The 23,203-nt window shown below is 40.3% G+C and overlaps 2 protein-coding genes, 1 long non-coding RNA gene and 2 other non-coding genes across 5 annotated transcripts in view; 4 read left to right on the top strand and 1 right to left on the bottom strand.

The window, feature by feature from the left end:
* Positions 1–6,914: 6,914 nt before the first annotated feature.
* Positions 6,915–9,543, top strand: mcat (malonyl CoA:ACP acyltransferase (mitochondrial)). The gene is made up of 5 exons (XM_063501238.1): positions 6,915–7,512; positions 8,051–8,138; positions 8,240–8,457; positions 8,593–8,730; positions 9,161–9,543. Exons 1-5 carry the CDS (start codon positions 7,069–7,071, stop codon positions 9,431–9,433), a joined length of 1,161 nt encoding a protein of 386 aa, XP_063357308.1. The 5' UTR covers positions 6,915–7,068; the 3' UTR covers positions 9,434–9,543.
* Positions 9,544–9,984: 441 nt separating this feature from the next.
* On the bottom strand, positions 9,985–11,837 carry LOC135932149 (uncharacterized). The gene is made up of 3 exons (XR_010573292.1): positions 11,692–11,837; positions 11,480–11,594; positions 9,985–10,138 (listed from the first exon to the last, which is right to left on the bottom strand). It is a non-coding gene; the product is annotated as an uncharacterized LOC135932149 (long non-coding RNA).
* A 3,394-nt stretch (positions 11,838–15,231) lies between these two features.
* Positions 15,232–23,203, top strand: part of ttll1 (tubulin tyrosine ligase-like family, member 1) — a 14,318-nt gene continuing 6,346 nt past the window's right edge. The window contains exons 1-9 of the mRNA XM_063501011.1: positions 15,232–15,674; positions 15,814–15,937; positions 17,033–17,241; positions 17,328–17,508; positions 17,784–17,921; positions 18,094–18,202; positions 19,856–19,999; positions 21,087–21,173; positions 21,992–22,155. Of these exons, the coding sequence (XP_063357081.1) occupies positions 15,825–15,937; positions 17,033–17,241; positions 17,328–17,508; positions 17,784–17,921; positions 18,094–18,202; positions 19,856–19,999; positions 21,087–21,173; positions 21,992–22,155 (1,145 nt within the window). The 5' untranslated portion in view covers positions 15,232–15,674; positions 15,814–15,824. The remainder of the gene's footprint in view (positions 15,675–15,813; positions 15,938–17,032; positions 17,242–17,327; positions 17,509–17,783; positions 17,922–18,093; positions 18,203–19,855; positions 20,000–21,086; positions 21,174–21,991; positions 22,156–23,203) is intronic.
* Positions 22,397–22,526, top strand: trnay-aua (transfer RNA tyrosine (anticodon AUA)). The gene is made up of 2 exons: positions 22,397–22,433; positions 22,492–22,526. It is a non-coding gene; the product is annotated as a tRNA-Tyr (tRNA).
* On the top strand, positions 22,887–23,016 carry trnay-aua (transfer RNA tyrosine (anticodon AUA)). Its single transcript has 2 exons — positions 22,887–22,923; positions 22,982–23,016. It is a non-coding gene; the product is annotated as a tRNA-Tyr (tRNA).

Raw genomic sequence — 23,203 nt, 5'->3', positions numbered from 1 at the left:
GTGCTCCTCCACATATCTGGCTTGGAATTCACCTAAACATACAAACGCAAATTTTGTTTCACTACAGCTGTGACACAAATTACTCTCCTCTGTAGCCTAGATGTTCTTTTTGCTCTTCCCCTGAATATAAAACCCAGGCTGCTTGCTACTTACATTTTTGGTCTGCCACTGATTTTTTGTCCTGGTCCACATTCCTTTTTTTTTTCTTGGGTGACTCTCTGTTGTCTCCCGCGGCCTTTCTTTTGCCATTTTTTGCGCACACCTGTTTGTTGTTCAAGTCTGGAGATGTGGAAAACACCAAAAGCACATCAGCTCACTGGATGATAGACACAAATATCTCCCAAACACTAAACACCAATATCTTAAACCTAGCAACCACACTGAATCTACCCCCTCACTCAACTAATTAGCCTACCTTTATCAGTGTCCAACAAGGAAGATGCTTGCTCCTTGTCACCGCTCATATGGTCGAGAAGTTTAGCCTTCTTTGCTTTCTTTGTTGTGCCCTCTCCATCTTGCACAACCTTGCGCTTTACTCCTTTGACCACATCTTTGCTGGTGGAAGGACCAGCCTGCTCAGCGACCCTCCTCCTTTTTATTGGGGTCTTCTTTTCAGGACTGGCCTTTCTTTTAGCAGTCCTGCTCTTACAATCTATAAACGACAACAACACAGTGGTGAAAAAGAGTCCCCGACATCAGGACTGGAAGCATTTTGATGGCAAAGAATTTAAAATTGCTTTTGCTTAAATTATTACAAGTTTATTCTGGGATTAAAAAACTGACCAGAATTGACACTAGGTTTACTAAGTCTTAGAGCTTGATGACACTTGTTGGTCTGTTTTTACTGTTGAGTCCAAAAATAAACTTATTACATTATTTACCAAAAAACGGTAACCTTTCTTTGATTTGACATCTTGTAGTAAAGCTATTTTCAATCAAACATACGATTCAAATGCTCTAAAAATGATTCACACAGTGTCAACATTTTTAGGATTGTACTTTCTGTTATTTGGATTTTACCAGGATTTTATTTTATTATTTTACTTACCTTGATCTCCTGAATCTTTCTTATCGGCTGGAGTGGTAATTTTTCTTGTTTCCTTTTTCATTGTAATTTTGGAGAACTTTTAAAATCGAAAATGTAAACCGTAATGAGTTAATACTGAGTTAATATTCCTTCAAATGTGCGTCCTTCAAATGCTTGACTTTTCTAACTGAGTTCTGTAAGTGAGCTTTATAAGTAAACTCTGGAAACTACGGCAACACAACATAGAATCTTGCCTTTCAGTGACATCACTGACTGCCAGTAGTTCAAAGTAGTTTACAGAAAAACAATCTGGCAGACAAAGCCATAATATTTCATATAATTCAATCATTTCATATCAGTTAAACAGTTTCTCTCATTATCTTTTCATTATTTGTATAAAGACCTCATGTATGGATGACAGTATGAAGATTTGTGGTTGACCACACACTAATAAACACAGTGTCAGCTACATTGTCATCTGATTTAAAGTATTTATTATTGTACATTTAACTGTCATGGTACTGAGTCTGTGACCCAGTGTTTTGTGTTTGTTCATTTATATTCATTGATTATTCTTATGTATGTTTTTGGTTCTCTTTATTGTTTTCTTCTTGTGTTATATTCTTAGGCTTTAGGTTTCTGTTACTTTGCCTTGCCCCTGTGTCTCACGTGTCATGTCTAGTCACTCTTGTTTCCATGTTCCCCAATTTCTCCCCAGTCAGTCATGTCTCAGTGTCAACTCTGTGTCTTTGTAAAAGTCTCTTGTTTGCTGTTTTACTTTGATAGTCTCGTGTGCTATGTTAGTGTTTTCATGTCTGTGAAGGTTCTCAGTCATCCAGGTCATCGTAGTCTAAGGAGTTTGGAAAGACAGCGTCTGGACTTCTTTAAGTTGCTTGAAGACGTTTCACCTTCTCGGATGAAAGGAACTTAAACTTTGCTTGAATGTCTTCAAGCAACTTAAAGAAGTCCAGACGCTTTCTTTCTAAGCTCCTTATTCTATGTTAGTGTTTTCAGTTTTCCTTCCCCTGGTCTTGTTGTTTGTGATTTCTCGCAGCTGTGCTCTCATCCTGTGTCTTATTCACTCATTTATCCCTCTGTGTATTTAAGCCCATTGTCTTCCTCTGTTTGTTGCTGGGTTGTCTGTGTATCATCCATGACATTTCCCATTTCCCATGTTCCAGGTTATCATTTGTTGTGTTCCACGTCTCAGATCTTTAGTTTTTTTATACTTGTTTCTAGTTCCCTCCCTGTTTAGTTTTTGTTACTTTAGTCTTTGTATTCCTGCATTTTTGTTTGTCGTTTTGTGCTGTCTCAATAAAAGGCATATTTTCAGTTTAAGTCCTCGTCAGCCTCTGCATTTGGGTCCTATCTCTCTTCACTCCACACAACTGCCAGAGCAGCCATGCCATTAACTTTCTTATTATATCAAACGACAGACCAATGAAAGATAAAGGGATAAAAACAGAGTGTGTGTACTGACTATCTATGTGAGCTCAAATATAACAGATTTATTTTTTAAAGGATTTGTAAACTGTATTTATTCCAGTTAAATTAAATAGCAAATGCAGCTACAATTTCAATGAGATTCACTCCTGACTTTCTACTGCTGTGGCTGAAAGAATATACCGAGCATCATCATTGTAACTGATGTAAACATTGGACTTGGATTCATCTGATAGACTGATGCAAACATTACTGTGAGGAAAATTTTGAATCTCCCAATTTTCTTTTTTTCTGAAAGAAAGAAAGTTGGTTACTGTATCACATTTGTATGGCAAGATGTGAATTCAGTATGTATGCGTGTCAGAGATGAGATTATCTGAGCCAGGGGTAAAGCAGGAGGTCCTCCAGCATTGGGCACTTCTCCAGGACTTTGTTAAAACTTGTTTTCAAGACGTCTGGAACGAAAGAAGGACAAGAGAGATCAAGATGATAATTCCAGTGATGCAAGCGATCACATTGATTTACTGCAAAATTTTCTTTTTCCCATAGCCCACACTTTTCCTGATAATTTAAGGGACACATTGGAACTTTGCCAAGTTATGGCAGGTTTTCAGCTAATAGCTCTTTGGGAATCACCTTGCTGGTGTAAAAATACTATTTTTTGCTCTTGAACTTTTTAATCTTTAGCATTTTTCATCAATTCAAGAAAAGAAATGGCAACAAATGATGTTTTGTCACAAGCTCCCAGTAAAGTGTTTTGTTATGTATAGAAAACAGTTGTTCATCTCTGAACAACAACTTTAATACACAGATGGCATGAGGGTAGAAGCTCCTTGTGAGCCTATCTGTTGTTGCGCAACCTGATTCCAGAAGTTGAAACAGTTTATTGCTGGAGTGAAACGGGTCCTTCAATATCTGTACTGGTCTGCACCAGCATCTCCTGGTGTGAATGTCCTGTAGGGAGGGGAGAGCAGTCCTGCAGCAGCGTTTTGCTGTACGGATCACTCTCTGAAGAGCTTTTTGTTCCTTAACACAGCTGTTTCCAAACCAGGATGAGATATTCTGTGTGATTGTTGTTTCTATACAGGCGCTCTCCACAGCGCCTGCATTGAAAGTCCTAAGGATCACTGGCGAGACCCTGAACTTCCTCAGTTGTTGTAGGTGGTACAGGCGCTGCCTAGCCTTTTTGGACTGTATCTGAATGTGGGCAGACCACGTCAGGTCTGAGAAGATGTGGACACCGAGCTACTTGAAGCAGGTCCCCCGCGTCACCAGGCACAACCCCTTGAGCCCACTGCAACATCCCTCCACTGCAGCAGAGCCAGAGACCACAACCCTGCCACACATCTCCAACGCCCGACTGAGGCCGAGGCCGGAGCCGCATCCAGCTGAACCTACCGCCCTTACCTGCTGGGACAAAATGACAGCCCTCTCTTTGAGGCGTCTGCCTGCAGGATGAAAGGGAGGAAAAAGTTAGGTGTGTGTAATAGCGGCTCCCCACAGAGAGTGTTTTTTTTGCCTGCACAAACGCCGCCTGGCCAACCCTCCATCCACTGGACCAGATCTGGGACACAGTTCTGGGTGAAATCAGTCAAGGGGGTGGTCAGGTCTGCAGATCAAGGTACGAACCGGTGATAGCACCCAGCCGGACCCAGAAACCACCTCACCTCCTTTTTGGTCTAGGGAGGCATGCAGGATGCAATGGTGGCCATCTTCTCCACCTGTAGACACACCTGTCTGTATCCCAGGAGGCACTCATTCAATACTGTACCTCCCTCCGTCCAACTCTACACTTATTTAGGTTGGCAGGCAGGGCTCACGGCCAGAACTATGGGGCTACACCGAGTGCTGTGTGAGTCTTCTATCAGTCCCATTATCAGCATCTCAGCAAATTCTTTCTTAACACTTTGTCACTTATGTTCAGGCAACCTGTAGGGCAGTGATTGCACCGTCACACCAGGCTGCATTTCTAAATGGTGCTGTGTGAGAGTCATTCGGCTGGGCAGGGGGTAGAACTCATCTGCAAAATACTCTTGCAATGCAGCAACATCTGCTCTCTGGGCCTGTGTGAGAGTGTTATCACAATGGTGGGAATGAGGATGTTGGAATTTGGCATCTCAGGCACCAACTCATCTCTTTCCTTAACCAGGCTCACCAGAGATTGGTTTCAGCCTCTCTACGCTTTAAGGAGGTTGAGTTGATAAATCTGACTGGCCCCTCCCCTGTCTGACCATTAGTGATGGGATTTCCGGCTCTTTTTAGAGAACCGGCTCTTTCGGCTCGGCTCACTAAAAAGAGCCGGCCCTTTCGGCTCCGAACCGGCTCTTCAGGTTGTTTTGTTGCTTTAATTAATTTATTATTAACAATAATACAAAATTATGCACAAAAGGAATTACTAATGTAAAAAAAGTGGTTTTATTTATATATATTTATATATAAATATATATGGTGGCCCCTAGAGACAAAACACGTACAAACTCCAAAAAGCACGTACAAATTCCAAAACACATTTCTAGCGTTAACTGAACTTCCAAAACAGAGCTACCTAGATCACTTAAATTACACAATTGAAACCATTTGTGTATTGTTTGTGTATTTATACACAAGCACTCATATATATTCAAATGATTTTAAAAAAATGTTCATTTACCTGTTACTACCACACACCAAATACGGTTGTTGGTACTTGCTGGCTTGTGTAGCCACTAGGTAACAAAAGCTCAACACTGCGCCTAGCATCCTGGAGCACCTCTGCTGTCTTTTGTAGATGTTTTGGAGTTTTTATGTGTTTTGGAATTTTTACGTGTTTTGGAGTTTGTACGTGCTTTGGAGTTTTTACATGTTTTGGAATTTTTACGTGTTTTGGAGGTTTTACGTGTTTTGGAGTTTGTACGTGCTTTGTCTCTAGGGTACCGTAAATATACTTTTATTTATTCACTCCACATAAAATGTAATAAATAAATCATATAATACAAAAACCAACTATTCACATTTCAACTTTTAAATATTTAAATTTTCAGCTTTTTCCTTTTAAACAAATTTAAAGTGAAACAACACAAAACACTGCAAACCACAACACAATTAAATATAAATTAAAATATGGAAAACAAAAAGAAGATGCACATTCTCTGTCATATGGGCCTGCATGAATAAACTTTCTGAATCCTTTATCATCTGCAACTGAAAATAGTTGTGGATGATTACTCTACCTTTCTAATGTGACATTGTTGCCCCTGGCTCTCTTTCTCTCCTTTTCCCTCCCGCTCTGTTCCTGTGCTACTGCGAGTGTAACTACCGCCCCTCCCCCCTCTTCCCAGCGCAAAGCACAAGGCTCGCATGCGGAGTGAAGCGGAAAAAAAGTGCGAGAGAGAGAGAGAGAGGGTGAGAGAAAGAAAAATAAAAACGGCTCCCGATAAGGAGCCGGCTCGCGTCGTTCACGTCAAAGATCCGGCTCCCACCGGCACCGACACATCACTACTGACCATATCACTTCATAGTCAACATCCCCCAATGTGCTGTGTGACCATGAATGGTCCTTACCACTTAGCGAGTAATTTCTAGCTAGAAGAAGGGAGTAAGACAAGCACTTTATGTCCCGGTTAAAATACAATTACGTTTTATCAAATATCACTAAGCAGTCCTTACCTTTAAATACAGCCTGGCTTCTTTCTCTTTCTTTCTACATCTCTGAGTGAAGTTAGCTCTCATTCTTTTCTCTCCCTGTGAAATACAGCAAGTGTAACTTTAGCTAGCAACACACTGTGACACAGTTAGTGAGTTTGCTTATGTTTGTTGAGGTGATAGAAATGTTGTGTCAGGTAATTTGAAATTTGAAATTACCTGACACAACACGTTACTTCCTTTTATGTTCACTCCTTTTTTTGTAGGGCTAGCTAGATTCTGAAGTACCGCAAATTATGGGCACCTGGGGTTGTTCTGGTGTTGTGCTAAAAATAAATAAAACTATGGTACATGGTTTGTTCTTTCATCTCTTTTTATGCGACATCCTCTACTGATTAAAACGCGACTAGCTTTCATGCGTCACTGTTTAGGCTCAAATCTCATTGTTTGAAGGCCTGCAGTGACGTGAAATATTAACTTCCCCCAAATGCGTTAAACCCAAAGTAACGAGCTTGTTTCGCAAATATACGGAGTGGAAACTACAGATATTTGTTTAAAAATGTAGGGAGTAAAAATTAAGTACAGCAAGGAAGTTTTTTTTACTTTTTTACTTCCTACCTCTGGAGCTAGTTAAGCTAAATTTAAGAAGCACATGTCTGTGTATACTTAAAAGCCCTTATAGTTATTTTCACTTTGTAGACAAATTAAAGCACAGAAAAGAAAAACACGATACCGTAGAGCATGACATAGTTTGACCTGAGGTGGCGCTGCAGCGTGAAAGAGCCTGAATGTCAACCGGAAGAAGACGAGAAGAAAACTCCGTATAAACAACATGGCGTCTCCCTGTGAGGTGTCATGCCGAGCAGATATCAGAGTTGAGTTCAACCAGAGTTGATTCTTTCGGTGATTACAGTTTGTCCGGGCGGGCGGTGCGTCTTATTTCATCCACAGACACGTCGCTGGATGAGGAACAGCTCATGTTGGCATCAGTGGCAGTCAGGATGGCAGCATCTTCCAGAGGGAAGGTCAGGTCGCTGGTCTCTCTGAGCAGGACGCTGTCCACCAACAAGCCCGGCTCCACGGCTGGAGGCTACCCTCCTCCGGCTGAAGCCCCCGCTTCTCCCCCAAACAGCGAGCCAGCCGCGGCGCCTCAGCGGAGACCCAAAAAAGACCCCAGCGGCTGCTCCGTGCTTCTCTTCCCCGGTCAGGGCAGCCAGTTTGTGGGCATGGGCAGAGGACTTTTGAAATACCCCAACGTTAAAGAAATGTTCACCGTAGCCCAGAAGATCCTGGGTTACGACCTGCTGTCTCTGTGTCTGGAGGGCCCCGAGGACGAGCTGCAGAAAACGGTTCACTGTCAGCCGGCGGTGTTTGTCACCTCCCTGGCTGCTGTGGAGAGACTCAACCAAGAAAACCCCAAAGTAAGTGCCAGATAAATGTCTGGAAAAGGGACAATAACTGCAGGTCCTGCCTTCTTAAATGTGGCCATTTTATCTTCTTTTTTTTTTAAAATACTGCTGCAGTAATATTAATTTATATTTAAAATCTGCGGACATTATGTATGAAGGTGTGGATGAATGATGCTTGTTGTAAGAAAGCATTTTGAGTGCTCAGTAGAAGAGCATCTTTCAAATGCAAAGTTTCTCATTTTAACTTTAATTACTGCACCTGATTAAGACGATAGAGTAAATAAGGCTTCCAACAGTGATTATTTCTTATTATCACATCTTCTTTTTATTGTTTTTATGAGTAGATTGTTGTTTCACTCCCACCAAAAACATCACCGTAAATAATCTTCTGATTCAGAATGACCATTTAAAAAATAAACAAATTGTTCTGAGTTAATTTCAGTTACGGATGTATCAGTGACGTAAATGATATATCGGTCATAATCGGGAGGCTGTTACGTTTTTATTTTTTATTTTTTATTTTTTTTGACTTGTTTCCTTCTGTACACAGGCCATTGAGATGTGTGTCGCTGCTGCAGGTTTCAGTGTCGGAGAATTTGCTGCTCTTGTCTTTTCTGGGGCGATGAACTTTGCAGAAGGTAGAAAGATTTATTTTTTGGGGGGGGTTGTGCATCTGTAAAAGGTGTTTTAATCACAACTTTGGTTAATATTCTGTATTTACTCCTTATGCATCTTCTAGCTTTGTATGCAGTGAAGGTGCGAGCGGAGACTATGCAGAAGGCCTCAGAACTGGTTCCCAGTGGGATGCTGTCAGTCATTGGTAGACCTCAGGCTCAGTATAATTATGCCTGTCTGCAGGCAAAAGAGCACTGCAAGAGTCTGGGGATGGAGAATCCTGTGTGCTCTGTGGCTAACTACCTGTTTCCAGATGGCAGGGTTATTGCAGGGCACCAGCAGGTAATACATTCATATATTCTTGCTGCTTTAATATACCGTGAATCTATTGTGTTCTCTTTTCTGTCTTCTCTCAGCCATCAAAAAAGTTGTTAAGAGCTGCTCTTGTCATTTCTGCTGTCTTCTTTGTCTTCTCAGGCTCTGGATTTCCTCCAGGAAAACTCTCGGCGCCTAAAGTTCATGCGGACCAAACCTCTCCCAGTTAGTGGGGCGTTCCACACTGAGCTGATGGCATCGGCTACTGAACCCCTCAGAGAGGTCCTCCGGCAGGTGGAGGTCAGTCAGCCACTTTATCCAAAAGAGATTAACATATTTTCTGAAACATGCATTCAATTGCTCTGTAAAGCTACACCAGCCCTCATTTTTTTAAGATAACCCATCCTATTCAGTCTGACTCGGAAAGTTAAATGGAAAGTACACCCAGGGTTTTACATCTGGTCCTTAGCAGGTCTTAAAATTAAGTAAATACAAGCACATATGAGCTGCAAAACAATATATAACACAATGTCATCTATTTAATTAAAAAAATAAGCCTAAATAAGCAACACTGTAAAGAAGATTTGGCCATGTGAGGGACTGATAAAGTCAAAAACATATTTGATGTAGTATGACATGTGTTGTTCATCTGACATTGTATTTAAATCATTTTGAGCCTCCTAACCACAAGTTCCATGTGCGATTTCCTATTCGTCCCCTTCCCATCCAGGTGCGACGTCCTGAGATCAGCGTCTACTCCAACGTAGATGGAAAACGTTACATGAATGAGAGCCACGTGCGCAGGCAGCTGGTTAAGCAGCTGGTGTCACCCGTGAAATGGGAGCAGACCCTGCACGAGATCTACGAGAGGACGCAAGGACAGCATTTCCCACACACCTACGAGGTCGGACCCGGAAGGCAGCTGGGCGCCACGCTTCAGAAGTGCAACAGGAAGGCATACCAAACGTACGCCCACGTGAAAGTCACCACATATGAAGACTGATAAAGCTCCTGTGGTTGCTTCTTGTCTTTTACAAGTGTGTAATTAAAGATTTTTGTAATTTTTTTTTTAAATTTACAATGTTGTCACATTTTTGTCATTAAGAGGTTTATTTGGCGAGCCATGAAAAAGCAGTTTCAAATCTTAAACAGAAAGTCCAGCTCCCTTCATTGTACACTAAGCAATGCTACATATCATTTGAAAAAATTTTGGCCTCTTAAACCAGTAAGAAACAAATCTGGATACAAAAGACTGCAAGCCAGCAACAGTCCAGTCAACATGTTTTCTGACATGAATCAACATGCCACTGCTACAATAAACTGGCCAACTCCTTAGGCAACGCTAGATTTCCTTTAAACAATTTACTCCCAACTAATTTTACATTATACTCTTTTTTTTTCTTCTTCTCTTTTCTTCTGCGTTGCCAAAGAGGTTGTCGTCTTCACTTTCAACTTCAATACCGCTCAATAAAAACAGTTATTAAAAAAAAAAAAGGAAAAGTCAAGTAAACAGCAAGAGAAAACAGCAGTAATTCTCACTCGATAGCAAACATATTTTGACAAACATGGCTGAGAAGACCTGCTCGTGGCCCCCTTAAGCTTTCTGCTCCGTCCATAGTGCACTGAAAATGGTCACCATGGCCAGTGCCACAGTAACAAGTGCTCCTCTGTTCCACCCAGTGCAGGTTACAGGGTTAAAGTTGGATGCCTGTAAAATGAGACATAATGAGAAAAAGTGGGCTGTTTTGGATAGATGTACTAAATTATATTTAATATAATACTATCACACAACACTCAAGAATGCCACAAAGCAAGACGGCTCAAATCCACCGGGACGCTATGTTCTCTCTGTAGTGTTACTTTGCATGACCATATGCAAACTAACATGTGCAAGTCCAAACACATGCATGTTAGGTTAACTGGTGATTGTAAATGTAAACTGGCTGTGTGTGAATAGTTCTCTGTTAGCCCTATGATAAACTAGAGACTTGTCCAGGCTGTACCGCACCTCTCACTCTAGGGCAGCTGGGATGGGCTCCAGCAGTAGACCCTGAATTTGACAACCACTTAAGAAAATGGATGGATGGATTATTTTTGATGGTTCTGTAATCTGACCAGATTTTATGTAACTCGGGTTATTTGAAAGTAGTATGAGAAAACAAAAAAATGACAGGAGTTGGAACCATAGTCTGGATTAATTTGATTGGCTGAGTGCTGATCATGTGATTTTACGTGCCACCATACCAGCAAGTGCACACACACAATAGCTTAAGTGTTGTTTTATGCCTGTACCTACATTTTACCTATGATTTGTGCACTAGTGTTTATTATATGATGTTAAAATAGCTGAATTATTTTAAATTATTAGTTGAAAAGTAGCTCCTAATTAATTAATCATTTTTCAGTAAAATAGGTTTTATGAGTTGAACTGTTCAAATGACTATTTTGGCTCTATTATTTTTATTTTGTTATGTTTAAATTGAGTTTCTCCTTGTTTTATGTATAGGTTCTTATCTAAAAATCATATTTATATTAGCGTTCAAATTGGGAAAGTAGTTCCCAAATGGGATCCACTTTAAAATCTTTGGTTCTTTATTAAACTGTCTGCCAATTAGACTAAGTTTTTGCAGGTTATGCATCTGTTGACAAATTTTAAAACAGGAAATAAAAACATAACTGTCGGTATTTTAATCTGGATAATCCACGTGTGGAAAACAGAGCAGGTTATCAGTTAATATCAGGTATAAGTGGGACAATGATGTTAGGAATAAATCTGCTGCAAGCTACTTGCTTCACATATTTGATTTGGCAGATTTTTTTTAACACTGGACAACTTTCATGACACAACCTCCAAAGGAATTAAACCAGGAAGCTTTGCTTGTTTGGCACATGTGTAAACCTCTACACTTTGGAGTCACTGGATAAACCCGCTGCTGTAAACTGAAAGATATCCCTTTTCCTTGGAATACAAAGCCTTAATGCAAACACTAAGAGCAATGGACCTTTGTGCATATGTATAATGCAGAGATGCATTAAAGAGAAGAGTTACCCAAGCTGTCAAGGCCTCAACCCTGAGGATCCCCTGCCCAGGTGCAGTGCTCACTAACCAGGTCTTCATTGCAGCAGACAAACCCCGAAAAGTTCCTAACTGATTGTGAATATCCCTATGAGGAAGCAGTGAGAAGTTAGAACAAATCACACAAATGTAATAGTTTGATAAGTGAAATAAAATAAGGGGAAATCTTTTTTTTTTTTTTTTACCTATAGATGGTCCGAGTCAGTGCCTGGGCAGGTCTCAGGAGGTTTAAGGGAGTCGGAAGCTGGTTTGGCATTCTGCTGGCATACTCTCGGTCTAGCTGGTCACCGATTAAAGCCAACTGGCGGCCACAGGCCCGTGCAACCCTGTCACTGATCCTGAGGGAGGAAAAGGCAGGTGTGTTTAGAATCCATCATAAATATGGGAGACTCAATAAAAATCTCTTTTTTATAAAGTTGTTTTTGCCCGAGGCACAAGCTGCCCGAGCTGTGTGTTTGTTTTTGGTATTAATAGTCAAACTGGGGCAGGGGCGGGACTATACAGTACCTCAGGGTGCCAGGGTCCACCTCACTAGGTCCAGCCTGGAGGGCGATGACACGACTTGGGCGTCTTGTTTGTTCCACCATTTTGTTTTCTGAGAACATATATGCAAATTGTTCATATCGTGCAGCAGACTACTAAGAACATCAACAGGACAGACAATGGCTCCACAGCCTGAAAGTGTCTGTGTGTTATCTTTGCTCAGGCTCCCAACGGTCAATAACAGGCTGTGTAAATACTGGCTCATGTGACCAGGATAGGTGTGGACTGGGTTACTAGGCTGAAAGAAAAAAACAGCTCCAGAGATAACATCATCTCTTGGCTCAAGTCCAACCTTTGTGCTGTACTTTGTTTTTAAACTGCAGCAAAAATGCATTGCACTGCTTTCATGTTTACGACCAACTTGTGACATCAGATGACTCAAGACTTAACACTTTACATTTAATTTGCCTTTTTCACTGAATTTTTTGTTTTTGTCTTACAGTCCAGCTTAAAGCGGGTTTATAATCTCTCAGGTACACCTGTCTTGAGATCAGTTCCTGCTGCACCTGCAATCCTGCCATTTAATGCAAATGCTGTATTTCCATAACTCAAATTAACCAAACTGCCATTTTACTCTCACAGAGAAGGATAGAAAAACACCACAGGGTCAGAAGAATCAGATCACAGGCTTTAAATACTATAAATCTTGACAAATCAAGAACTGGTTTCCCCTGGATTTAATTGTAACGCCTTTATTTTTACAAACCCTTTTTCTTATGGCAAAACACCAGCAAACTGAAGCCTTAAACGTGGAAACATAAACACCACCATTAAAACGACAGGCAGCCATCAGGTAGAAGCCATATTGCCACAACAAAGTGCGGAGTCATTGCTCTCAGCAAACAAAGGTCGTTTTGAAGATCACACATATTGAATTAGATAAACAATAAACAGGTATTAAACCATTTAAAGACTTAAATTAGTATATTGTATCATGTTTGAGCAGTATAATATTAGATATTAGTCGAGTATGAATATCCCAACCCTGACAAGTAAACAGGTGCACACTCTCTTTCTCTCTCTCTTTCTCTCTCACACACACAAAAGGAAATTAAAAACTACCTTTTTATGTAGATTAAGTGGACGCCGCCCTGTGATAAAAGCAAACAAATTAAAAATAAACATTGTAATGTTAAAAATTGCTGGAAAATACTGAATAAAAGCATCATTTCGAAGTGTTTTCTTCCTCTACTTACAGCAGCGCCCTTTAATCTCGACGCTCTCAGGTAACTGCTGCCGCTAATGACAGGACACACCTTTATCTGTCACCGCTGGGGCTTCCGCCGACAGTGAACACCAGGGGGCCACCTGTAAAATGCTTTCTGGTAATGTTTGCAGGGTTATTATTAATAACCACAGTTTAAAATTACTCTGCGAGGTGCGCGGTTGAGCTGGGGTAGGCTCCAGGCTGGCTTATTTACAGGTCCAAGGGGGTTTCTGAAGTCCGGAATGGAAACCAAGCTCACAGAGGAGCAACTTCTAGGAAAGAGGACAAGGTGACGTTAGCGAGGTAGGACAGGTGAAGTTCAAGCAGACAAACACAAAGCTTAAACTGAATGACTGCACTGAGCCTGTCCTACAGGCATCTACCTGGAAATCCACATTCCAGCCATAATCCCTTTTCTTTCGTTTTAAAACTAATTAAATTATTTTAATTAGTTTTAAATTAGCTTAATGCTATTGTTACACGAATTCAAGCTACATGTGTGATGTTATTAGTCATACAGTTTCATTTATTTTCTTTTTTTTCCTTTCGTGTCTTGTGTAGCAGGTTGCATATTACTAAACCTACACTTTCTCATACGTTACAGTAATAGCATGCTTGTGTTGCTTGTCTGGTGAGCCACAGTCAAACAGGCAAAAGCTGTGTATTATTGGCATAAAGTTAGGTCTGTTATATTCAACTTTATCATCTCTGAAATGGGGTGGTGATGGGTTTGTGATGGGATTCGTAGAAAAAGATTTATAATCTATGAACGGAGCTACTGATTCAACTTTTTGCTGAAAACAAGTAAGCAGCTGATAGTTGAATGAATATCAGTAGTTTTGAAGTCCTGAATTTTTAAATCGGACATGTAATTGAGTCAAACACATCAAAATGGTTGTCTTTTATGCTTATATTTCATATAAGCCATTTAATGACATTACATCCTGCTGCACAAAACTCATCTCACAATCCTGTAACAACTAGCTGCCTAGTAGGTAAGTCAAATACCAATATTACTATAATTTTTAACAGTATTACTATAACTAATGTTGTTACAATATTATTAGTATTAGCATACCTTTTTGTCATCTTTTTGTACATAAAACCTGAAACGCATTGAACACGTAGCATTTAAAAACGGGTATTGCTAAATGAATATGTGTTAAAGTATATCATCATTAGGAGAGTATTTATATGTGAAATAAACAATTGTTCGTATTTGATTATTACAAATGAAACCTGTGTGAACTTCATGACGCAGGTCAACTTCATATGGAATTTGAATTTGGTGTAATCAGTCAATATGCTTTGTATCAATGCTTCAGGCTGCTGTGGTGTAATGTTGTTGGGGATGTTTTCTTGGCACACTTTGGGGCCCTAACTGATTATCATTTAAAACCAGAACCTACCTGTTTACTGTTGCTGACCATGTCCATCCCTTTATGACCGAAGTGTACCCATCTTCTGATGGTTGCTTCCAGCAGGATAATGCACCATGTCACCAAAACTACTACTAATAATAATCTCAAACTGGCCTCCACAGTAACAGGATTTCAGTGGTGCACCTTTGGGTTGTGCAACCGACACATCGTCAGGCAATGATGCTACTATATCAGGAAAGTTTCCAACACCTTACTGAATTTATGTCATAAAGAAGCTCTGAAATTGATAAGTGGCCAACTCTGTACTAGCAAAGTGTACCTAATGAAGTGGCTTTAGGGAGATTGTTTTACAATGACCACGATGCGGTGCTTGTCTGTTGGTGCTTGAATGAAGAAATAAAACTAATGCTTACTATTCACGAATACATACAAGGTAGTAAAGAACTGATGTTTCATTTTTTCTGGAAGGACTCGATGCATTGTTGCCACCCACAGTCCAACACTGACCTCTCCTGGTGCTCTCTTGTAGCACGCCACACAATGACATCACTGCGTCCTCGGTTGCTAGGTAATTCTTCCGGAAGGACCAAGCCCGTAACGACGTCCTTTAGTGGTTTTGAGACCTTTCCTTCTTTAAACTTATCGCTAAATTTTTTTAACGTAGTTTAACTAATCTATGTACATGTAATTACATTTACATAACAAAGACTTTTATTGTGAAGAGGAGTTTGACTGTGCTGGGCGTTTTCGTCTCTGCCCAGCTTCACGTCGCCGGGATCATTAAAAAGCAGCTTGTTGGCGATAAAAACAGCTAGCATGGAGGTAGCTTTCAGTCGCTAGCTACTTCTGCTGATGGTGTGTTTCGCTGTGAGTTTAGCTCAGGGACAGTTTGTGGGGATTGCATCACTGACCGGATGATGTCCGCCCAGCCTCTGCGGCAGCATCAGCAGCCCGGGGAGGATTCAGCAGCTTGCTAACAAAGCCAGCCCGGCTAGCTGATGCTGATGACTGGCTGTTTCCTGGCATTGACTTTCAGGTAGTTCACTGGTGCTAAATGCTTTAGTTTCTTGTAAAAGAATGCAATTTTTCAAATATATGTCTATGCATTGGTCCTGTCTGTCTGCGGTGCTTTTCTATGTGTTTACCTGTTGTTGTGTTTTTGTACTCCACCCTAGTGGGAGGCACCATGTCCGGTAAGGTTAAGTGGGTGACAGATATTGAGAAATCAGTGCTTATCAACAACTTTGAGAAAAGGGAATGGATTCAAGTTACAGAAAACGACGACTGGAATTTCTACTGGTAGGTTTTATATCTACAGCACACCTGCACCTGTCCTGCTTGGATAAATACATGCAATTGGCACATACACAGACACATAAGTTCTTCCTGCTTATATGATGCAATTACAAGTAAAGGTCCTGCATTAAAAATCATCCTTATAAAGTATTCATATGATTAATCTTGACCTCAGTAGCGTGTTTAGATTTAAGCAAGGGCGTGCTTTAACTGGTTTACGAAAGATATTGTTATGTAGGGTTATGTAGGGTTAATAAAAAGTATAGTCATGGTCTTAAAAATAAAAAGAATAAAGTATAAAATAATATGTTTTAACTGCGAAATATAAGAAATAGCAGGGGATTAGTAAGAAAAAAATCAGGAAAGGCTCTTTGATAACTGTCTGTTCCCAGAAGACATTTAAGAGGTCAGTGGCCTGGGCAGTTTTCTTCAGGGAGATCATTCCAAAGGTTGGGAGGGTCAGTCGACGTGTAGGCTCATGGGCTACTAAGAAGTCATACGTATAACCAGACAAGAGGTCATAGTGTCACCCTGGACCTCCTCACCTGCATCAACTATTACTATATAATAAAGTTAATGGTGAGATTTTAAAATCTGCCCTCATATCTCCAGAGAGCCAGTGTAATGAGACTGGTACATGTGTCTCTGAGGTTAAAAGAAGAATCTGAAGGACTGTGAGATGATTAAGAGGATATGTAACTGTTTTTATAAAGCTGTCACAAAGAACTGGTATAAACCTGATCCTCTGAGTCTTAAAGGGAGGGAAATCTTTATGATGGAAAGGATGACTTTCTTGCTAAGGTCTGAAGGTCTAAAAGTGAAAGAAATGGATCATCTTTATGGCTGCTGAAGAAGATGTTGCCTTCTTATAAATTAGATGGTTACGGACACTTAGGACAGTATATGATTTGTTTAATTAAATAACATGGATCCTCAGCTATACAGGTTTTTTTTGTAAGACTGAAAAACTGAAATTTAGGAGCTAGGTGTGGCAAATCAGATGCATATTTATCGTGAAAATATCAATTAATATATTTATTAGTGTGATACTCAATTTACCAAGTGTATTTTGAGCAGGTTATTTGTACCCACATGCAGGATGAGCATCCAGACCATCAGGAATGTGTTCAGCGTGGACACCGGTTACCGCCTGTCAGATGACCAGATGGTTAACCACTTTCCCAACCATTATGAGCTGACTAGGAAGGACCTGATGATCAAGAACATCAAACGCTACCGCAAGGAGCTGGAGAAGGAAAGCAGTCCGTTAGCGGAGAAAGACGAGAATGGAAAATACATTTATCTGGGTACATGACTTGCTCTTATTTTGCCTCACAAAACTCAAAGAGGCATGCTGTTTTCTTCAATGAAACTGCTTTTTCTCTTTGTGCAGATTTCGTCCCGGTGACGTTCATGCTTCCTGCTGATTATAACCTCTTTGTGGAGGAGTTTCGTAAGAATCCGTCCAGCACCTGGATAATGAAGCCCTGCGGGAAGGCCCAGGGGAAAGGCATCTTCCTCATTAACAAGCTGTCCCAGATTAAAAAGTGGTCGAGAGACAGCCGCACCTCAACGTGAGTTATCGTGTGACCTATACAGACAGACACAGCAAGAAATATTGTGAGAAATTAGCTTGGTCTCATATCTCTAAATTTCACATTACAAAAAGGCTCTATGTAACTGTTCCCCTCTTTTTTTGTCAGATAGTCTCATCTGAGAAAGCTACAAAAGTTCTTTCTGGATTTGAACATGCAAAATCTGTTTTATAGACATTTTCTTTCCTGGTAAATCTAAAATTGTTTGGTCACAGGCTGTCGTGTGCTGATGCCTGGCTGTTTCTTTGCCCCAGGTTTGTAGCAGCATCTAGTGGCAAGGAAGCTTATGTCATCTCTCTGTACATTGACAACCCTCTGCTGATAGGGGGGAAGAAGTTTGACCTGCGTCTTTATGTCCTGGTGACCACATATCGACCCCTGAAATGCTACATGTAAGCGTGTGATACTGTTGATATGTTTTTTGACAATGTTGAAAACATCAGTATATAGGAGATGTTAAGAGGTTAGTCACTGGATTCCTCCTGTTGTGTTAGAAGTTATTCTCAAACGTGCACACAAAAAACTGTTGTTTAATGGTCTCTCTCTCTGTTGTTCGAATTTCAGGTACAAGCTGGGCTTCTGCCGGTTCTGCACAGTGAAGTACACACCCAGCACCAGCGAACTGGACAACATGTTTGTGCACCTCACTAACGTGGCCATCCAGAAACATGGGGTAGGTCTGGTGGCGTTCACAGGAAGTAGTATAAAACTTTTGTGTTAGCAACAGGGGACTTTCTGTTTCTCCATCTCTTGCTAGATCCTCATTGACTTGTAAATGTTCACATTTTATCCAAATCCACAGTCACGGTTTATAACACAGGGTTTCTGTTTGAAAATGCAACGTTTCAACACTTTCAGGAAGTGTCACTACTTGGAAAATTGGTAGCTTGCCCATTGTTAAGAATAGTCTAAATTCTGCACATATAGCACATCTATGCACCTGCCTCACCACATTACAGGCAGTCCCTAACATGGCACAGACTCAGGCCACTTTTAGCTTTCTGGGAGCTGGAGCTCAAACAGTTACTGCTGTATCACATTCTGTTGGAGGGATTCAGCACAGGCCTCTTTAAACTCAGGAAACTATTTAAGAAAAAGATGTGCAATTTCAGCGGAACATCTCAGTTTTTCTACAAGATAAGAAATGTTGCTGTAGTAAATGTCAGCACACTTCTTAGAGCCTAAATTGTAAGAAATGCATGTCAAGGTTTCAGAAAAAAGTTCTGGTAGCTCACTGCCCATACTATCCTGTAATTATAAAACAAAAAACTTATGTTAATTCACAGAATTTTCTTTTCTTACTGTGGATCTATCATAAAAAACAGGACTTTCTATAGTGAAACAGGAACTTTTCTGTCATTTAATTGTTTATCTCAATTACTTTAATGTAGAATAAATGACCATAAAAGACCATAAAACTAGGAAAAGCAGTAAAACTCATGAAAATAAAACAACATTTATGCCCTACTTCATATTTTCCAAAGCTGTCCAGTGGGCCGAATTGGAGTTTGTGTGAGCTGATTCAGGCCCTCGGGCCTTATGTTTGACACCTCTGCTTTAAATAAACTTCCTGTTTACACAGAATAGTTGAAACTGTACTCTTGCCAAAACTGAGTGAGAAAACTCAATGACGAGATCTGACGAGAATGATGTAACATAACTTTATGAAATTGTCCCTGGTTACAGATATTTGTGATTCTTGTAATGTGGTAATTTGTAACTCAAGTTACCACAATCATCAAGATCAACCTTCACTTTCTGTATTTCTATGTCCAACCTTTATGTCATAAACAGAGTTAATAGTTGAGTGACCATCAGCACTTGCAGCATAAACAGTGTCAGTTGTACACTTGTCCTAAATACTTTGCTTTTACTGATTCCCCGATTGACCAAGTACCCTCGGCTAGTCCGGGTTTGTAACAGCAGCTTCCTGTTCCACAGCAAGTTCCTGATACTCAAGATAAGAAACATTTTGCATAACTTAACGCAAAAACATAACACTTCTGACTTTTGTGCAGCTCCAGACTTTGCCCTAGCCCTCAGTGGCACAGTGGTTGTATTCTTACCTCTAATCCTACCTCAGAAGGGTGGCTGGACTCTGACTCCTAAGAAAAAGGGAAGAGGGAATGAGGCACCTATTAATAGTCTCTGATCTGTTAACACCTTTTACTGTGCTGAATAACTATATATTTATATGTATAACTTCTTATTTATAGGGACACTCACTGAACATTTTCAAGTCTAAAAAGTGATATGTGCATATGTTGTAATATAAATTGATACAATCATGATTAATTTCTACTTAGACTATTTACCTTTGATGCAGGATGACTACAACCATGTCCATGGAGGGAAGTGGACGGTCAGTAACCTCCGTTTGTACTTAGAGAGCACCAGAGGAAAGGAGGTGACAAACAGATTGTTTGACCAGATCCACTGGATCGTGGTGCAGTCACTGAAGGCTGTAGCTGTAAGTTGATGTGATGTTAGGTTTTTTTTTTTAAATAATATATTAAGAAGGTGTGTTCCTAATCCATATGATGTTTCCCTCATAGGTGACTCTATTAGGTAAACCTTGATAAGGTCAGGTTGGGCCCCCTTTTGCCTTGAGAACTTCCTTAATTCTTTGTGGCATAGATTTGTCAAGCTGTTGGAAACAGATTTTGAGATTTTGCTACATATTGACATTCTAGCAACACACTGTTCCTGCAGATCAAACCAACAACCATGCCATGTTCAAAGGCACTTAAGTCACCTTTCTTCCTCATGCTAATGCTCAGTTTGAACTTCAGCAGGTCATCTTGACCCTGAGTTGCTGATTTGAGTTAACACAAAAATCCGAACAGCTGCACCTAATAAAATGGCCTGTGAATGTATTGTTACCTACCACCATATATTCTGCAGCCCCTTTTTCAGTTTTCAGGCAACACCAGGAAGTTTAATGGGTTTTTTTCTTATTACAGTTTTCACATAAAGTAACAGTTAATTGTGGAAAGTGCTGCTAAAGTAAACATATTGTCTGTACATTTTCACCAGTGTATAATATAAGATTATGATGCATATAAATTTAGTTCTTTAATTTCGCTCTGCAGTAACATTTTGGCAACTTGGAGGGTTACAGTTCTCACGTAGTTTATCATCACCCTTAGATGTTGTTAGCTAACAGTTCCTAATTTAAACATCTGACAGAAGCTGTTTTCAAGCCACAGCGTTCAGTCTGTGTAAAGTTAATGTCTGATTTGTAACTGCTTAAGCTCAAACATTTTGAAACACACTGTTGCAAAGCCACCTGGTTGTGGTGATGGCTTTTTTGTTTTTAGAACAACAGCACAATCAACCTAATGCACACTTCCTCTTTCTGCTAAGTGATTGGACTTGCTTCCTGTCTAAAGGCTCCATATCCTGGCTACTTTGTGTGCCTATAGTTATGACTGATTATTTGTTAACATCCTTCATTGATGAATCGCTCTGTGCTGCATCAATAAGTTTCCACATAACAGAATCACTCTTGAGAAGATCCCTCATGCTAAATCTCTTTCTCCTTTTCTGTCTCACAGCCTGTGATGAACAATGACAAGCACTGTTTTGAGTGTTACGGGTATGACATCATTATTGATGACAAGTTGAAGCCATGGCTTATTGAGGTAAGAAGTTTAAAAAAAGGCATTAACAATTTAAAAAAGTGTTTTTCTTTACCTATTTTTCTTTATTTATTTTTTTGCATATTTGAGTCCTTGATTACTTATCGTGGTTGCACAGTAACACCATGTTCCTTTCCTTAGATTGTAGAGTAAATTTGAATGCCCTTGAGGTATGTTTAGATGTGTATTCAAATGTGTGCTGAAGGTCTGCTTTTAACCCATGCAATGCTGCTGACAAGCACTGCTCAAAGGAGAGGGAACTGAGAATTGCCATGTAACACATTCTTTTGTTGTCACGGTATAAGACTGTCATATTTTGACAGCTGTACAATGTGTTGCTAGGTTTTGAGGCTAGGTCTGAGCTATTTCTGTTCACAGACACCATTCTGCTCTATTTTGGGCAAAGAAAAGTTGGTTGAAGGGCATAAAGGCTCCTCAGTGAGCAACTTGTGCCACAAACCTACTCAAGACCACACTCTGTTGTTCATTAATCTTGCAGCTTCCTCTGTTACGCTACGAGGAGCTGAAGTAGGTCTTTGTGTTGCTGCCTTTCACATTGATGATAGAGTAACTGCTTCATCTCGCTCTCTGCACTCATGTAAATTTTCCACCGTGTATCTAATGTTCTAATGTAGCAGCTACACTTCCTGATAAGAGCTTCTCTGTAAAGACAGGAAGAAATTAAAACAATCTGCTCCTACCTGTTTGGATCCCTGGGGTATTATTAAGCACTGCCCATTTGCTGCAAAAGCAGATCCATTTGCGCATGGTGCAAACCCCCCTTTTAAATGTAAATGTGGTTTTCTTGGTGTGATCCTCAGGTCAACGCCTCTCCCTCGTTGACATCCAGCACAGCCAATGACCGCATCCTTAAGTACAACCTCATCAATGACACCCTCAACATCGTAACACCCAATGGGGATATTCCAGACTGCCGCTGGAATCGGAGCCCGCCTCGAGAGGCCCTGGGCAACTATCAAGTCCTGTGAGTGAACCTGTCAGTCATATTCTGGCCTTAAAGACCAAAATTGTATGAAAACTAATTTTACTTTTAAGCTCCACATTCACAGAGTGTATTGAAATGTGTCAAAGAAAGACTGCAGGGATATAGACCAATGGCCACTGGTTATGGTTTGTCTGTACAGAATATCTGGCCTTCAAACTACTTTTTGTTCAGGCTATACAGATATGGATATCATCAGTCATGAAAGGGTTGTTGCTGTCTTCCTTCGATAGCTCAGTTGGTAGAGCAGAGGACCATAACGTGGATACCACGTCATACCCTTAGATAGTGGATTGGGTTGACGTCGTATCCGTGGCTATCCTTAGACGCTGGTTCAACTCCAGCTTGAAGGAAGATATTAGTGAAATCCTCTTTTCCATAGAGGAGTGTCCATCTACATTAGATTTCACGTTTTAGCTCATATCTGACTCAAACCAGAGGCTTTCAATAGTGTGTGATGCTCAGTTTATTAATTACAGTCTGACCACTTCTAAATATAGGAAAATACCAGTAATACTATGCTGTAACTAATTGTTGTGTGTAGTTGCAACAAATATTTATATATATAAAACTGTAGTGTAAGTAAATAAATAAATACAGTATAATCTTCTGAACTTGTAATAAAAGACTAAAAAATTTTTAACGGACCTGTTTGATAATCAGTGTTTTGTGGATAAAATAGGTCGTCCTAATGAGCTCTGTGTGTGTGCCTTCCTTCGATAGCTCAGTTGGTAGAGCAGAGGACCATAACATGGCTACCACGTCATAACCTTAGGTAGTGGATTAGGCTGACGTTGTATCCGTGGCTATCCTTAGTCGCTGGTTCAACTCCAGCTTGAAGGAAGATGTTGATGAAATCCTCTTTTCCATAGAGGAGTGTCCATCTACATTGGATTTTACGTTCTAAGTAACTTTCTTACTTGAGTATTTAGCTCATATCTGACTCAAACCAGAGGCTTTCAATAGTGTGTGGTGCTCAGTTTATTAATTACAGTCTGACCACTTCTAAATATAGGAAAATACCAGTAAT

Source organism: Pelmatolapia mariae, linkage group LG17 (genome assembly GCF_036321145.2).
Source record: "Pelmatolapia mariae isolate MD_Pm_ZW linkage group LG17, Pm_UMD_F_2, whole genome shotgun sequence".
NCBI lineage: Eukaryota > Metazoa > Chordata > Actinopteri > Cichliformes > Cichlidae > Pelmatolapia > Pelmatolapia mariae.
The sequence above is the reverse complement of the archived record's forward strand: the minus strand, read 5'-3'. Positions and strand labels throughout refer to the sequence as shown.

What these genes read in the sequence shown, in the direction of transcription:
- mcat (XM_063501238.1), top strand. Translation starts at nt 7,069, where the DNA reads ATGTTGGCATCAGTGGCAGTCAGGATGGCAGCATCTTCCAGAGGGAAG. An exon ending in TCAACCAAGAAAACCCCAAA is followed by an intron (nt 7,513 to 8,050) that starts GTAAGTGCCAGA and finishes TTCTGTACACAG; the next exon opens with GCCATTGAGATGTGTGTCGC. An exon ending in GGCGATGAACTTTGCAGAAG is followed by an intron (nt 8,139 to 8,239) that starts GTAGAAAGATTT and finishes TGCATCTTCTAG; the next exon opens with CTTTGTATGCAGTGAAGGTG.